Source organism: Sinocyclocheilus anshuiensis, unplaced genomic scaffold, assembly GCF_001515605.1.
Source record: "Sinocyclocheilus anshuiensis isolate Anshui unplaced genomic scaffold, SAMN03320099.WGS_v1.1 scaffold3649, whole genome shotgun sequence".
NCBI classification, from domain to species: Eukaryota; Metazoa; Chordata; class Actinopteri; order Cypriniformes; family Cyprinidae; genus Sinocyclocheilus; species Sinocyclocheilus anshuiensis.
The window spans coordinates 1-17,921 of NW_015556008.1; the positions used below are offsets into that span (position 1 = coordinate 1).

Genomic DNA, 17,921 nt, shown 5'->3' on the forward strand with positions numbered 1-17,921 from the left:
ATACTAATAGCACACTTGAATAAACTTCTTTTTCGTAAGGGGAGTATGCTGACTTAATTTTCAAATTATGGCAAACGATCCCTTTAATGTTCTTCAGAACCTTTAAAGAAGAATTAGGAATAAACACCAACCTCTTTGTTCTTCAGTATCTATGGTTTTATTCTGCAGAATTCAGGATCACTCATTTCCTTCATAAACTCTGTCTTCTTCACTTGTATGCTGATAGGAATATTCCAGCATTGAATTGCTGCAGGAGGAATTTCATGGATGGGGGGATTGTTGTGTGATAGGAGAAGCAGATCTGCCCAAATAAAAAAGAAATGATCAGATTGATGTTTTCATACATTCACACATTTTATGCATTTGTTTTATGTTCATCCATCAAAATGTGAAGTTTCTGATTTGTATGTTTTACAGTTTTGTCAGTGAATCAATCTATTTTCAACATTTTTTAACATTGCACGTATTATTATTTTCATCTGCCAAATGAACAAAGAAAAACATGAATAATAGAAAAACACGAATAAATACCAGAATGAAAAGAATCCGAATTTTTTAAAAAATGTAGGCAAAAAAATCTGTAAGATAATTAACTCTAAAAAAAAATAGATGAGTCTTTGTTTAGGCTACTGGTTTTTAGTTTGTAGTTGTTTTTGCATGAAACACAGGCTATAACAAAAAAAAGATCTATATCAAAAGTTGTGATATTAGTTGTGGTTTAGTGTGCGTTCAGGTCACTGCCCTTCAGTGTTTTTAAGACCTGGGACAGTCTTGCACACTTCCAGTGGCCAAGACAGCAAATGGGTATTTGGACAAGGCATAGGTCCACTTTCATGCAAAGTTAGCTCCAAACCTAATCAAATATACCAGAACAAGCGAATCAAGGTATTTAGGATTACTAGAAGGCAGGTGAGTTTGAGCAAGCTTGGCGCTAAACGCAGGAAAATTAAGTTAAGAGTTAAGAATCCCTGATCTAGTGCATGTTTGTATGCGTAAATAAATAAATACAAACAGCAGATGTGAAATTAAATGGCATAAAACTGCAAAATATTGTTATTAGTATCTAGAGGACTGAATGGTTGCGTGTTCACAGCACAGCACTAAAATAACGTTTCTAGGAATCACTTTGAAAATATATATAGGCCTATATATTAAAAAAATGTGTTAAACAAAATTTCTATAATTTATTGTTTTATTTTCATTAGTCAGGAGCCGAAATTGGCTCTTGTTTCACATTTTTTTAATGCGCAAAGCATCATGAGATGCATTATGCACTGTGACACACTACCTGCTCTGTTCAAAATGAGGCAAAATGAGATGCACTGTGGTCATTGGTCACGTGTGGTACAGGTGGTACATGCTGTGGGAACACTATGTGGGTGAAGAGCTGCAGCTGAACTCTCCTGTGATGCCTGTGATGGTAATCTGAAGTAGTTCTTACTCATGGGAACTTGGCCTTGAGTTCTAGAGTAAGAACAAAATATCAACTGAGACGCGACACAAGATAACAAACAAATCTTGAGTTCCCATGATGTGCTGGGCGTGTGTGCAGTTTTGCTTTGTAAAACACGCTTTAATTGACAGTGACAGGAAGACTTTGAACATTAACCTCAACTGAGCTACTGTTATGTTCAACATTAATAGATTTCTGTCTCTTTGTTGTACAGGAAACAGTGGGCAACCAGAACCCAAAGTGTCAGAAAATCTCAAGATTGCGTGAACGAGTGGGTATAGACATGAAATGACACGAGCTATTCAGTGTACAACTTTTCGCTGATGTATAATCTACACGTTTTGTCAGAACTTTTACCATACATGTTAAAAAAAAAAAACACACACACATGGACTCTGTGATTTATAGTATGCATATAATAAAAATATTAATTTGATCAGTTAAAGAGCTGTAAAATCTGAAGGGATAGCTTTTTTTTCTTGCTGAGAGGAAATTGACAGGAAGGAGATGTAGTTTAGAGGTACAAACCACAAAGCCGAATGAGAAATGTTTCCGTACAGCACAAAGAGGTCACTGTCTTCATCCTGTTTGTATCTATGAAAGAGATCATTTGCTGATGCGCATATAGCTACTGAAGACATTTCAAAGACTAAAGTTGATTGTAGCTGAACTGTGAGGGGCAAGGCAATTTTCACTAAAATGTATATTCCTTAAGAACAAGCATCAAGAAGTGGCTTTTTGGCTTTTTTGTTTTGGTTCTGAGTTTTTGGGTTCTGTTTTTCAAGGAAGGGATGAAGATGAACCACTATACTGCCAGTAATAAAACCACCCACATTGTAACCTTAATCAAATAGCATGGGCTTTTGATGTATCCCACACTCTCAGAAAAAAAGGTACAAAAGTTGTCACTGGGGTGGTACCTTTTCAAAAGGCACAACTTTGTACCTTAAGAGTCCATGTTGGTACCTTAAAGGTTCATATTAGTATCCAAAGTGTACATCTTAGAACCTAAAAGGTACAAAAGTGTACCTTTTGAAAAGGTACCGCCCCAGTGACAGCTTTTGTACCTTTTTTTCTGAGAGTGCATGTTAAAAATATAAAACAAAAACTAACTTAACAGTTTTATAGTTCTCATGGCTAATTGGGTTTTGTTTTAAATTCAAAATTTAAAACGAGTAACTTTAATATCTGCTTAGATTTTCTTTTGAGAATTGATATTATTATTTTTTTGTTTTTAATCAAAGAAACGCTCTTTGCTAAATCACAAGGAGTTGGATGAATGGATATGTGGTTAACAGTGATTCGTAAATATTTTTTCTTCTGGTTTTTGCTCTCAAGTGGCAAGTGATTGTTTTAGTTTTTTCATTTTGACACCTAAAACCATTTTTTACTGTGTTTTCAGCTAGTATTGTTAAGAAACACATTCATTTTTAATATTAGTACAGTGTGAGCAAATGCAAAATGGTGGCACATTATCAGATTTCAAACAACAAAATGCAGTCAGCAGAAAAAAATCCTGCTCATGTTGACAAGTTAAATATGTTCGGCCTTCGCATCAAAACTGAAATGTTTGTATAATGGTATTATGAGCATGTGTTTGAATTGCTAAGCAAACCAGGGGATTGTTTACTGCTGCCATGTAATTTTGTCTATTAAAAATGTTTCTCTGTGTTTCAGGTGTGTTTGATTCTTCTGATGCAGATGAAGTGAAGTCAGTATCAGTGACTGAGGGAGATTCTGTCACACTATACACTGATTACTGAAGTACAGAGAGATGATCAGATACTGTGAATGTTTAACGTTAACAGTTCAGACACTCGTATTGCTGAAATCCACAGACAGAACATCTATATAGATGATAGTACTCTGATATTTGGAGACAGACTGCAGATGGACAGTCGAACTGGAGCTCTGACCATCAGGAACATCAGAACTGAACACTCTGGACTTTATAAACTAACAATTATCAAAGGAGGGGTCACATACAAGAGTTTTTCAGTTGCTGTCTATGGTGAGTAAGATTAAATGTTTAATGATGTCAAGAAATAAAGGTGGTGGAAAATAAATAACTGTTTATGTTTTGTAATAATGGAATTAAGTAAAAATGCATGTTTCATCTGAACTTTTGTATACTAACTTATTACTTTTAGATATTTATTATTACAATTATTATTATTTAAATTAAGTAACATTTCTATATCCATTTATTATCTAATATTTCCAGCTCCTCTTCCCATTCCTGTCATCACCAGAGGCACTTCAAAATGTTCTTCATCATCATCAGGATCTTCAGTGTCCAGATGTTCACTGCTGTGTTCAATGTTGAATGTGAGTGATGTGACTCTCTCCTGGTACAAAGGAAACAGTTTATTGTCCAGCATCAGTGTGTCTGATCTCAGCATCAGTCTCTCTCTACCTCTGGAGGTGGAATATCAGGATAAAAACACCTACAGCTGTGTGCTTAACAATGCCATCAGCAACCAGACTCAACACAACATCAACATCACTCAACTCTGTCACATATGTCCAGATTAGTCAGTGGTGATATTAGTGATTATATTTAGTGATTACATATATTCTTCAAGCTTTCCAATCATGTCTGAGAAGCTTTCCAAGACATGTTAATGAGTTGAGAGCTATGGCAACAATGTCTTGACTGATAATTATTATTGTTCTGTTGATCATTACAGAACTCATTCAGCAGTCACATTCAGTGAGATTATATGTAGTGATAGTTCTGATCTTTGCTGTAGTTGTGGGGGTGATATACTTACACCACAGGAAATGCAAACAAGCAAGATCAGAAGGCAAGTTACCTTACGCATTAAATAATACAAGACTTTCTAGGACAAAATCATGTGCTATGAAGATGTGCTGGAATTCATGTTTTTAAAAATGTTTGTAAGTTGCTTTGGATAAAAGCCTCTGCTAAATGACTAAATGTATGTAAACACCATGTCACTGCAAACTGCAAATATTGTATATTGTTGTGCCATCATGTTCCACTAGAGGCAGTAGCCTACATCCTGTTTAGTTGTCAAAGAAAACGAGAAGGGTATAACTAGCCTGGAGATCTCCAAATGGGGGCGTGGTTTCCTCCCATTGACAGACAGGCACATGACACACATGCACAATTTTTTCCCCCAATCCACTTCAGTGCAAACTCTGCCCCACAGCTGATTTTAAAGATTTTATTGGTTGTGTCAATTAAAGCTAGTGGGTGATTCCCGTTTATCATAAAGCAGAGGTTCAAACTCTAATCCGAACACCACTGGCCACAAGCTTTGGGCTCTGCTCTCACGGAGAATATGTATTTATATAGCATATTTTATTATAGATTAACTAGAGACAATGTTTAATTTATAAATTTTTATTTTGAAATGTAAGTCAATAACAATATGCTGGAGCCAGAGCCAATGGTGAAAGTCTTTGCGTGAGGAGACCCCTCCCCATTTTGGAGGTTCTGCCCACTTTTGGAGTTCACGCCCCATTTTGGTGATCTCCGGTTTGCAGTTATATCTACTTGGAGAAAACAGCATAGGAATGTATAGCCTATTGCTTTATGTAATATAAATGATGATCATATGAGGTATGTGTACCTAATGCTGATGTCAGATACACTCAGAATCTTCTCACATTGACCTGTGTTTGTGTTTGTAGATCTGAGGATCATAGAGAAGCAAAGCATGTCAGAATACACACAGATCATCTGCTGCCTTCAGATGGGACATCTGCTGCCACAGGTCAGTAAACAGTTAATCTGATAACGACTGACTTTCTTTTTGTTTCTTTCTTTGTTTTTTGTTTTTTGTTTTCTTTCTTTCTTTCTTTCTTTCTTTCTTTCTTTCTTTCTTTCTTTCTTTCAATATAACAGTTATTCATTCAGAATTACACTGGTTCTGATTAATTATTTTGATTCACTGAAAAGAACCGGCTAATAAGAATCATTCGTTCGGGAATCAAATCACATTGATTGCGCTGAATGTTTTTGTTTTTGATTCACTGAAAAGAACGCCTCATAAGAATAATTCCTTCAGGGGTCGCACTCTGGTGCGCTGTATTTTTCATAGACTACAGAAAAGAACCGACTCATACGAGTCATTCGTTCGGGAATGAGATTACACTGGTTTCGCTGAATGCTTTGATTCACTGAAAAGAACCGGCTCATAAGAATCATTCACGTGCAGAGTCGGACCGGTCCCGCTATAGATTCAGTAGTGGTGTCATTAGATCGTCATTAGGCTCAGGGAATATTTTTGTTAAATGGAAGCAGTTCTGTATCCGGTGCTCGGTTAGACCTATACTCTATTTTTATAGTAGAATTATTGATTAGTTTGTGATATTAATGTTTCTCTCTGCCTCTAACAGAAATCATTGCTGGATGTGGGCAGAACCGAGACAGCTGTGAACTATCAACACACAGTGAATTTGAAAAGGCAGCTCTCAAGAGAATATCGCTTAGACCCAGAGTTCCTGTGTAGGAGTTATTGAATTAAGATATCTTTTGTCTTATAGGCTATACTTAATATTATATTACTAAATACTTGTATGGAAATACTTTTTTATCAGTTACCTAAAAAGATTTGCAGCAGTCTTTTATTTTTTTCACATTGATGTCTAAAACAAATGTAATCTTGTGCATTCATGTTATGTTTAAGAGTTTAGGCCTTAAACAAACATCACCAGAGGGGGCTACAGACAGCATTTAAAGCACCTTATATACAACACACCAATTATTGGCCCCTGATAAATGTATGTGATTATCAAATACATCCAACTAGTGCATATTTAGAAAAACAATTAAAACCTTGCTGACTGACAAAAGTCCAGTATGAACACACATAATGGTCATGGGTGTTATGTTTCCTTCACTTCCTTTACAAAAAGGCTATTATACTTCATTGTTTTTATGCTGCAGTTTCACTTTATATAGAGCAGATGTTGTGTGTAGTTGCAGGGGAATAACAGTCCCCCATCACATCTTCTGTTTGTGAAGCCCTATCATTTACTGCAGATGTCATCCAGGGTGACCATTGCCCCATCTTGCAACTGCTTGTTGCTGAGAGGCAAGACAAAACATCAGATGTCAGTTTCCGCTCTTCTGCAGTGAAGGTCGATGCATTGCTCTGAGCTGCCATTGTACTGTAGGAAATCCAAACAAAGACTGGACTCATGCATTTTCAGAGTGTTTACAGGAAGGAGGAGGTTTTGAGTGATATATAGTTTGTTGTATTTCAAAAGATCAAGGGGAAATTAGATTTTTCATCATTTGACCACTTCACACCAATTATAAATTCAGGTTTTATTGTGTTGCAGAAAATTAGAAAACAAAATGGTATAAAACAATAAAAGTAAATGCAAAGTATTACAGATATTTAAAAAAAAAAAAAAAAATCTGTTGCCACAAAGTATTTCTTATTTCTGTTCGTATTTCTGTTTTGCATCCAAATAGACCTGCTTTTTTTTGCTTTTTTAATGCACCGAAACAAATGCTTCTTGCGACACATTACCTGCTCTGATCAAGATGAGATGCGCTGTGGTCTTTGGACAGATGTGGTGCGGGTGTCTATTATTGTAGATATGAGATGCAGAAGGTGTGCAGAACATGCTGTGGAAACACTGTTTGTGGGTGAAGTGCTAAAGACGGCCTGTAATGGTACTGTAGACAAAAAAAAAAAAAAAAGTAAATGTGTCATAGCATTACATTAAAACAACATACTTCATCATAGAAATGTCTAAATTAAAATAGAATAAGATGTTCTGAAGAACTTTTACCAGAAACTGCCAATAGATGCTGTAAAAACAATTAGCTGTCGACTAGAACAGAAACACACTCCCATGTTACGGAAGTTGCAAATAATTGAGGCAAACTTCATAGCGGAAAAGCTAGAAGAAAGAAGATAGTTGACAGAAACGCTGCATTGACCTTGAGTTCCCATGAGTAAGAACAATGAGTCAACTGTGACTGAATATAGAAAACAGTTGTTTTGTTCCCACAAAACACCAGGCATCTGCAGATTAATTGTAAATCATAATTGGCAGTATAGAACTGTGAACATTATGGATGGTATTCAAATGATTTGAATGTGTAATTTAAATAATTTTTGTTAAACACAGGAATAGCGCAGGAATTTTATTCACTAGTACATTTATTATACACACTTCTTTCTCAAAAGAATATTCTATACAAGAAATAGTGGCCAACCAAAACCCAAAGTGTCAGAACATCTCTAGTGTGAACTAGTGGCTATAGAAAGGAAATGGCATTAGCTATTCAATATGTAACTTTCTGTAATTGTTGTGCCTGATTTAGGACTAACATCTCAGGTTTACTGATTAGATTAATTGGCTATTGTGCTTAAGGATGAATCTTGAGCTGATGTAAACATACCTTTCCTTGTATTTTCAGTCTAAATACCCATCAACTGATTTTTTTTATTTACAGACTCAGCGAACAGCTTTTTTTGCAATTTGTTTGGTATGCATATATAAAAATGGTATTTAGATTAGAGATGTAGGAACTTGTGAAAACACTTTACTTGATCAGAGCTCAACAGGGGTTATTTTTTATTTGCTGAGAGGAAAATGACAAGGAGTTAAGATGAGAGAAGTGCTGCAAAACCACAAGTTGAACAAAATAAATACAATCATAAAAAAAAATCTGCACTTCAACACAGTTCCTGTTCACAGTCTTCATCCTGTGTGTGTCAGTGAAAGAGCTGAATGCCCCAGATGTTCGTATAGCTACTGTAAAGACATCAAGGACTGATCCACACTAAGTTTAGGCTACTACAGCTAAGCTCATCACTGAAGCTACAGGAGGACCCCTAAAGGGCGGAGCGATTTTATCCAGAAAAAGTAGGATATCCGAAATCTGGAAGTCTGAAACTGAAATCAAGAAGTAGCGTTTTTGATTTTGTTTGCTTTTTTTCTTCATAGAAAAAGTATCGTTCGTTTTTGAAATGGATGGATGGCTTAATCGACGTACAGTAACAGGCCCACGCACATCTTAAGCGACTATGGGCTTTTGTGTATCCCATTTTTGAATTTTAAAGCGAAAACGATACTAAAGTAACAGTTTTTAATAGTATTCATACCATTGACTGCATTCCTCGAAATGGCCTTTGTTTGTTTTTAACGTGTTACGTTATCTGCATCGACTTATATTATTTTGAGGGAAAAAAAGCGGATGAGTATCTACTAAAACATGAGGTGTTTATTGATGGGATATGTACGTAGGGGACTGTGAATATGATTCATAAATATTTTTTCCTCTGCCTGTGGATTTGGTTCTCGCATGGTAAGATATTTATTTTTACTAAATAGCCTAGTGTTTCACTCCTAGTTTTTCACAAAGTTGCTATTTTTATCTTTTCACACATTATATAGCCTACATTCTTTATTTCGGCATTTTCCATATTACTAAGGGTGGAGTAAATGCGAAGTAGGCCTAGTAGTAAACTCTGAGCTTCCAACCAACAAAAAGCAGCCCCCAGACAAAATAAATAAATAATAAACGAATAATAAATAAATAAATAAACATGCTCATGTCGACATGTTGGAATATGTTCAGCTCAAAATCTGGAAAACAATCCTGTCTGAAAGACTAAACAACCACCTGCAGTTAATTTAAGGAAAAGTGAGTTATAATATTGTATAGTCAAACATAAAAATATGTTTTTTTTTATAACGGTATTGGGCACGTAGGCCTATATAAGTTAATGAACAAGCCTTTTTTATTGGAATTGTTGGCTTGCCATGCAGTTTTCTCTAAAATTGTAAATAAATAAATAATCAAAAACGTTTCTCTGTGTTTTAGGTGTGTTTGATGTTAAAACGGATGAAGTAAAGTTATCAGTGATGGAAGGAGATTCTGTCACTTTAAACACGGATGTCACTGAAGTACAGAAAAATGATCTCATACTGTGGTTGTTTCAAATTAATAATTCAGACACTCGTATAGCTGAAATCCATAAGCAGGTCTTTGATATGTATGAAAGTAATAAGACATTTGGAGACAGACTGCACATGGACAGTCGAACTGGAGCTCTGACCATCAGGAACATCAGAACTGAACACTCTGGACTTTATAAACTAACAATTATCAAAGGAGGGGTCACATACAAGAGTTTTTCAGTTGCTGTCTATGGTGAGTAAGATTAAATGTTTATTAAACAAATTTATTAAATGAGATGATTTTGCTAGAATATATATAATAATAGAACCATGGTATGGAACAGAAAATCTCCATTCACTCGCTACTGTAATATAGTTTTTCCTCCCACCACATATTATTTCCATCACAGACGTTTTGTGAGTGAACACAAACCTTCTTAAGGGAACGCAAAACTTTTGAAAGAAAATGCAAAAGCATTTATTTACTATTACCATGTCCCTTTTGGGGCTATTCTCTGATATTTCCAGCTCCTCTACCCATTCCTGTCATCACTAGAGGCACTTCAAACTGTTCTTCATCATCATCATCTGAAAGATCATCAGTGTCCAGATGTTCATTGTTGTGTTCAGTGTTGAATGTGAGTGATGTGACTCTCTCCTGGTACAAAGGAAACAGTTTATTGTCCAGCATCAGTGTGTCTGATCTCAGCATCAGTCTCTCTCTACCTCTGGAGGTGGAATATCAGGAGAAAAACACCTACAGCTGTGTGCTCAACAATCCCATCAGTAACCAGACCAGACATCTGGACATCAGTCAACTCTGTCAGACATGTATTGGTAAGTCAGAGGTGATATTAAGAGTTTAAAAAAATTATATTCTTCATGCTTTCCAACCTTGTCCGTTCAAAGCCATGTTAAGTGCGTTGAGGGCTATGGCAACAATGTCCTGATTGAAATCAGACACTGCAGGACTCATAATTATTATCATTCTATTGTTCATTACAGAGCTCCTGCAGTTACAGTCATTGGGATTATCAGTTAGTATAGTGGTGGTGCTGGTCTTGGCTGTAGTTGTGGGGGCGGTATGTTTTCACCGCAGGAAATGCAAACAAGCAACACCAGAAGGCAAGTATTACCCTTTTCATCAAATAATATGAGCATTCTGGGACAAAATCAAGATTTTAAAAGATGTGCCACAATATCTGTTTTTAAACACCATTTCAGACTCATTTGAACAATGTGACATTATCATTAAAACAGTCCAGACTTGTGAGGAAGAGGTACTTTATGCCGAAACAACATTCTGTGCACGTAGTGCTCATAGTACGGTAAGACACTGTATTGCAGTGTGCAGTGAATCTGTCTGCAGAAACCACAGAGGCCGAGAGAAACACATGCGCTTGCACACGTGACAAAGCAGAAAATGTGCCATCCTGTGCTGCTGTCAGTGTTTGTGCTTATTTGTCTGTGAATGATGTGGCCTTTCAAGCAATTTAAACCACTATTTTTAGCTTAGTGCCTGCTTAGGCTTGTTCTTTTTCTGCTTAGGCTTCAGTTGTACCTGATACCATCCCCAAGGCACTGTGCAACATCAACTTGAGAAAGCACATTATACCACAGTTTAGGAAGGGTGGAGGTTGACATTTTTCTGAATACCATGATTATGCCTCTGAAAAGCCACAGGCATCTGTAACAGACACACAGACAGTGATGCACAGTCATCAAATCACAAAAGCGTTTATTATAAACCCTGATTATTCAATGGCAGCTGAATCAAATGCAGGAAAGCAGTGCTTTCCTTGCAGCTCTACAAGGGATTAACAATGAACAGTGTTTTTAAAACATCCAAAAGCACCACAATGTCCTTCAAAAGCCAAAAGCAAATCTCTGTTTAAAGTCTTCCCTTTGTGGTTGTGCATGTACAACTTGCCAGTATTTAAGAACGTTATTTAAAACAATCAAATAAAACACCATGCTTTTGCTATAATGTCCTGTGCTTGTAATTGTCTTTGTATTCAACCGTTGTCCTTGAGCCGATTTATAGTGTTTATAGTCAAGAAGGATTACAAGAACATTACCAGACCGTTGGTATAGATGTATACACACAAACACTACTTATATACACATACACATACACAATATTTTCATTGTTTTAGTTTTAATTCCTAACGTCCATTTTTTTATTTATTTCAGAAACCGGATGAAGAACACCACATCATATACTCCAGTGTTAATTTTAAAATGACAGGATCAGTGTATTAGCATTTTGGTGACTAATATGAAACTGGCATGAAAAAGTCATTTTCAAGTATTTCAGGGTCAATGATCTCAAAGTGCATCTTTAAGGGCAGATTTTCAGAGAGTGGCAAATGCTTCACAGTTCCGAATGTGAGTGATTGAAGCCTAGTGTTTCAGTGTCATCAGTATTTTATCACTATATCAGGATCGATTAACATCCTATATATGTATTGTTAATTTCTCTGGAATATTTGATATTGATTGGTCAGTTGGGATTCAGCAATCAAATATTTCTGAATAATCTCCACTCATCTGAGTAACTCCGTATAACTGACCACTCATCCCTAAAATCTCATAGATATTATTTAATGGTTTATACGTAATATTACATTGGAACTTCAGTGTTTGACGCCAATTTAATCTAACTTTGGCCTTCCAACATGCTGTTACTTGTTCTGCAGTCAACTGTTTACCTGTTAGACAAGACATATTCATGCAAGTTCAGCTCTGTTGCTGGAATCTTCCTCTTATACCCTGTTAAACATTCTCAGTAGACACTGAAGTCTAAACAAAACCTATTTTCTGTATTTTTTCTACTATCAGCTCTTTTATAAATGTACTAACTCTGATATACTTTTTTTAATTATTGGTGTACAAAATATATATTTTTACAATATTTTGTATACATTTTATATATTGTTTTTATATATTTTATTTAGATTTTTGGATAAGTTCTTAACATTTCTGAAATATACATTTATACTGCATTTATACCTTTGTATTATAATGCCTATTTTGTATTATTGTACCCGCACTTCTAAGGAGATGAACGTCAGATTCATAAGAACAGTTTACGTTTTTCTACACAGTCTGATCAAATATTTTGGACCTTCTGTGTTCTTGTGGTGCCATCAGCCAATCAACATTGTAAGGATTTTTTCTTTCCTGCAACTCCAGAATAATTAGTCAGAAGACATTTACAGCACTGTGATTGGCTCACATGTTGTTCACAGGAGTCCCCATGAACGCTAGTTTGACTGTTTCTGCCTTTGAGATGAATGGGAATTTTAACAGTTAACTGTCTTCAGTTTTTATATAGACATCCTTTTTTCACAGATTAGATCCTGAATGTTTGGCGCCCATTTTAATCCAACCCTAACCGACAAACTCTTCCTTGTCTGCTGTTAGTTGTTCAGCTTGTCAGACAGGACATATTTGTGCAACTAATACTGGGAATTTTCCACTGTATTTTACATTTTAGCTCTAAACTCATCAGAAAAAGTTGTATTCCACAGCACTTTTTCAGTATAGAAAAAGAAAAAGTGTACTAAATACTGTTTTCTGTAATGTGTCCCCTACTGATCTTGACATACTGTACTAGTCTCACAGGTAAAGTAGTAATACAATGCAAACAAAACCTTTGTTATCTGTTTCTACATTCATGTATTAAACGATCTAAAACAGCACTGACCATGTGTTTATGTTATTATATCAGTGTTGCCTTAATAAAAATTATTTTGCCATTACAAAAAGTATCTAAAAAAGTATTTCACTGTTTACCGATGTCTTTAGCCCAAAAAAATTGTGTCATGTTCTAAAGAAAGATGTCATTGTGAACTTACACAGTAATTATTTGACTAATTCATAAAAGAACCTTGCCTCTGTGCTCGTGTCGACTCTGGAGTTGTAAAGCGTGGTGAATTCAAGTCAGTGACACTAGAGGGAGCCAGAGCTTTAAACTTTAAACAATGTGCATCTCATCCCAAATAGTACGTGACAATAGAATAAGTCACAAAGCCACAATCCATTGTGCTTTTAAGGAGGATTTGGTTCTGAACTGCAACCACGAATAGAAATAACTAAGCATTTATACTTCTGACTCATCCCTTTTCTTTAAAAAATGGTTTATCATTTTCATTATTTTATTTTTGTGAAAACCTGTATCTCAACTGTAAATCTATTGCTATTTCGTGGTCTACAACATGAGAAAAAGCCATGTACATGAAAAAGTTAGAAACGTTGTACACAACTATGGTGCAACACAAGCATCACAACGAAAAAAGGAACCTCAGAGTTGATCTTTAGGTAAATGCGTGCAAATGTATAGGGCCCCATTTCTATATTTTGCCTGGGGCCCCCAGATCACTAAATCCGACCCTGTGTAAATAACCATAAAAAAACATATTTTCAATTCAAAACGGCCATAACTGAGAAAAAAGTCAAGTAGTTTGCATCGCTGGGTATTACTGTCAGTTAAAATTTGTATTGTAAAAAACTGTCTTACGACACTTTCCTTCGACATTAAAACTGACAGTAACGTCAGCTAGCAACAGTCAGTTACAGCAAAACTGTTCCATGCATTATGTTTTTCAGCTAAATTAACTGTTTGTTATTTATTTAACAACCCATTTGCTGGTAGTAATGCCGTAAATGAGATCTACCTGTCGCGACATTTCTTACTGCCTTCTCTTAAAATATATATATTTTTTATCAAGGTAAAATCTACATATAGTTGGAATAAAAATGAAAATATTGTTTAGTGTAAAATGTGTTGAAGATTAACAAACAGGTTGTCGATTTATTAAATGAAAAGCTGTTTCCTCACAAAAGCTGTTTATTCAGTGTAGAGAAGCCTCTCCTTCACTGACATCCATTCAAAAAAATACGGCCTCTGGTCTCCTTCCCTGCGCATCGCCAAAGCAGCAGTGTTAGCATTAGCCATTACGCTTTTTTGGCTAAAGGTTGCAGGTTTGCCTTCCAGTGGCTTTGAATTCACTCTCTGCTTCTGTGAACAGTAAAGCCCACCTACTTTGATTTGATTAGTCATCTCAGTCATTTTGACATTGATAAAGTATTGTTAGACCACTAGACCAGCCTAAAAAAGAAAAGTGTGTAGCAAAGCAGTACATCAGTTTGCGCAGAATTCGAGATGGTCCTCACTGCAGAACACAAGATCCAGGGGGCGAGGTTGGATCCAGATCCAACTCCTCCCACCTTACATATACCTAAACCTACCCGTCTCCACCCCTTGATCCATAAACCCACCCATCTCCACTCCTAAACCTACCATCTCCACCCCCTAAATGTGGAACCAACCACGCCCCCTGGATCTTTGTTCTGCAGTGAGGGGCTACTGCTACTGCTAGAGTAAGCTTCCCTATTTTTGCAAAGTCAAACCATGACCCATCATGGATCCTGATTCAGCTGCCATGAGAGATTGATATCAACATTACGCATTAGCTAGCAGGGTTAAATTTAAATGCTTCTCCTCCTCGTCAGTGATTGGTGAGAAAAATTGACATCACAAAATATTCCATAATACTGTTTTTATTTTCCAATCAGCAGATGTTATGCGTGAGTGTGTGCATAAAGGGACGTAAATATATTAAGTTCCATTATGTAATGGTTATGTGATTGACCTGTGTTTCTCTGTTATCTTGATTGTGGTTCAAGCTCTGGCGGCTTTATGTAGGCTATGGGATGTGGGGGAAGAGTAACTTTAAACTCATACAGAGAGGAAGTAGATCATAGATGATGGAGCTGATGTAGGAAATTACAACTGTTTGCAGGACAGACTAGATATGCAACTATTAAAATAAGAGCTAATTAATTCTCTGAATGATTTATTTGATAAGTGTAAAGCTACATAGTGTGTAAAGCTACATACAACTTTTTTATTTTTTTTATTTTTTTATGTATCATGAAAAGGGATTCAACAACATGTGGTTCGACCTTTGCGGCCTTTGAAGGATGCAGCCTCTGAATTGGGACACAGCTATTGTACTATGAATGGGAGAAAGTACCTAAATAAAAGCCAACTGCCAATTGATAAAGCCATCACGTCACAGCAGCTGCCTTTAGAAGCTCTGGTTTGCATAAAAACAAAAAGTGCCCTGAGATGTGTGCTTAGAAAAGCACACACGCACATTGCCTGGACGAACCTGAAATACAAGCTTTATAATGCTATTTCAGCATAAGTAAAACTTTAATAGAAAACTTGGTTAAACCAAAGCAAAATGCACTGAATTATTTTATCTGAGAAATTGTGGTTCAGCAGGACTTGCATCATACAGTCACAAGATGCACATATAAAAACCTGACCACAATAACAGGCCATGCCTTTCCAGAGCAGTTTTTTTAGTATAGACTATAGACTGTCTAAAGATCAAAATCTGATTCTGCATAATTTACTCTATATCATTTTTGCGTGAGAGAAAGATGCAAGGGCATCTTTATGATTTTACATTCTGTGCCTTTAAAACTGTATCAGTGTGCAAAGAGCTTTAAAACCACAAAGTCTTGTAAACCAAACATATGCAGTTACTGTAGCATTGCCATTACAGTATTAACTGTATAGCCATTGGAAATGGCATTAAAGTTGTCATGTTTGTCACAAAATTGTTTTGCACTGAAGAAGTTGTGCACAAGGGCCATTTTTGAAATGCAGAATGAACATGAGATGCTTTGTGCCTTTACTAGCAGCTCGGTGTTAGATTCAAAATGATACCTGTGGTCAGAACTATTTAGGTCAGTGTGGGGTATCAAGCGTTTTTGTTGTTGTTGAATGCAGCAGCAGGTGTTTTGGCGTACCTATTATTGGACACACAAGAGTGCACTTGAGTGTTAGTGTGTATAAGGTGTATTTGTACCCACAGCAAGTGCTTTCCTCAAGCTCTTGTGAAACTCCCTTACCACCCTTTGTGTGCTTCACTGAGAACAAATGTAGTGAGAACGCTTCAGAGAACTGGAATACATACTTTAAATACAGGTACAGGTAAAAGATCAGCTTGAAATGAGAGTAGTGTTTAGAGACATTTACTAAGGAATGCTTCTCTTTAGTGTTTCTCTTCAGCTTCACCGTCATTATTCTAGATGGTCTGCGTCATTCTAGGTTTTGAATAACACCCATTTGATCAGTATAGGATCAGTTAAAATTGTATCGTGTTGAATGTAGCTTGTCATTAAGATCTGGAGCTTGGGGAAAAGCATCATGCTTCGAAACTAAAAAAGTAAATAGCAAGAAACTTTTTGACCTGATGGTGGCAATAGTTTGAGTTTGAACGACCCTGAAAACAGATTATAAACATATTTCATTGGTTGGCCACAAATTGCATTTCCACAATTAAATATGTAAACGATTGAAATAAAAGTAATAAGAAGCATTGTAAGTGTAATAAAATTTGGTTTCCTGTTGTTTAATGTTTCAAAACTGAGCCGATGTCTTAAAAAGGATGCTACATTAATAAACATATTTTGATTCATATTCTCCACAGTTATGATTTTTCAAAGTATTACAAATATGTTTAACCTTAACCATCCGATAAGAAAGTTGACAAGGATGTTGAGCTTTAGCTGAAAAGGAAATGGTGGCCTACCAGAAACCAAGGTGTCAACAGAAAAAAAAAAACTTCTAGAGGTTAGCTGAGAGGAACAAGGCTGTTACAGCTTCTCGGTGGTTTAGGGGTCATGCATTAGTGCTGTGTGAAATAGCATACTACCATTTTCCTCTGTTCATGCAGTATGTATGTACACAGTGAACATTGGCTGAATTTCTGTGTGCTTACCTGAAAGCTTCCTGATGTTATGTAAACTCTGTGGTTTGCATTGCAAATTGCATGTTGGTTCACATAGACTCTCACAGACACAGGTGCATTGTTATGTCCCATCCTAGAAAAAGAGAAAAAGAACGTAACATGAGATGTTCGCTATTAAATGTGGTCCAACTCCAGCTGGAAGATCATTATTTTAAGCTGCCATGACTTCATGGGGACCAAAGGCAAAAATAACCAACAAAAGAAGTCATCAAATATAAGTAACTTGATTAAATTAAACAAAAATACAAAGGTACAAAGTACCTTTCCTATCTACCTGACAAGAAAAAAAAAAATCACAAACTAATCCAAAAATAAACGTCAGGTCATCCCTCTACACTATATGTATCTAATAATGTCTGTAGCAACTCTGAACATTAACAGGACACATCTGAATCAAACATGCGTTAGATACACTACAATTTGGATCTGTCGATGGGAGGAGAATCCATGGAGCTCTTCACGCCATGAGGGCCAACACTAAAATGAACACTCTGTCTAAAGACCTTTTAAAGCTTTGTGCTTCACAATCCACCAATCACGCTCTTCCATCTGGCAACCAATCCTGCAGGGATCACACACATAGCTGTGATTTTCAGAAGAAACTAGCAAAGTCCATTGCTGAAAATGTGCATGCCTTGCATAAATGTGTTTATGTGTGTAGCAGGAGGAGAGCTTCCCAGATAAAACATGGCTCCTCTCAAGGTTTTTTCTTTATCAACATGTGCATCTCAAAATTCCAC

General features: G+C 36.2%; 1 protein-coding gene and 2 long non-coding RNA genes across 5 annotated transcripts; 2 read left to right on the forward strand and 1 right to left on the reverse strand.

Moving 5' to 3' along the window:
- The first annotated feature begins 4,981 nt into the window (after positions 1-4,981).
- Positions 4,982-6,545, forward strand: LOC107676143 (uncharacterized). Its single transcript, XR_001632695.1, has 3 exons — positions 4,982-5,042; positions 5,114-5,196; positions 5,822-6,545. It is a non-coding gene; the product is annotated as an uncharacterized LOC107676143 (long non-coding RNA).
- A 470-nt stretch (positions 6,546-7,015) lies between these two features.
- On the reverse strand, positions 7,016-17,650 carry LOC107676144 (uncharacterized). The gene is made up of 3 exons (XR_001632696.1): positions 17,599-17,650; positions 17,152-17,254; positions 7,016-7,112 (listed from the first exon to the last, which is right to left on the reverse strand). It is a non-coding gene; the product is annotated as an uncharacterized LOC107676144 (long non-coding RNA).
- LOC107676139 (SLAM family member 5-like) lies at positions 8,189-12,230 on the forward strand. Of its 3 annotated transcripts, XM_016470663.1 has the most exons (6): positions 8,191-8,311; positions 8,393-8,753; positions 9,273-9,602; positions 9,878-10,186; positions 10,355-10,474; positions 10,898-11,511. In XM_016470663.1, exons 2-6 carry the CDS (start codon positions 8,705-8,707, stop codon positions 10,912-10,914), a joined length of 825 nt encoding a protein of 274 aa, XP_016326149.1. In that variant the 5' UTR covers positions 8,191-8,311; positions 8,393-8,704; the 3' UTR covers positions 10,915-11,511. The 3 variants fall into 3 exon arrangements, with proteins under 3 accessions (XP_016326151.1, XP_016326149.1, XP_016326150.1); XM_016470664.1 differs by lacking the exon at positions 10,898-11,511 and adding an exon at positions 11,543-12,230 and having other exon boundaries at positions 8,193-8,753; XM_016470665.1 differs by lacking the exons at positions 10,355-10,474; positions 10,898-11,511 and adding an exon at positions 11,543-12,230 and having other exon boundaries at positions 8,189-8,753.
- Positions 17,651-17,921: the final 271 nt, after the last annotated feature.

Coding starts and splice junctions, on each gene's coding strand:
- LOC107676139 (XM_016470663.1), top strand. CDS start 8,705: ATGATTCATAAATATTTTTTCCTCTGCCTGTGGATTTGGTTCTCGCAT. Junction 9,603..9,877: donor TTTTTCAGTTGCTGTCTATG/GTGAGTAAGATT, acceptor TGATATTTCCAG/CTCCTCTACCCATTCCTGTC. Junction 10,187..10,354: donor ACTCTGTCAGACATGTATTG/GTAAGTCAGAGG, acceptor TGTTCATTACAG/AGCTCCTGCAGTTACAGTCA.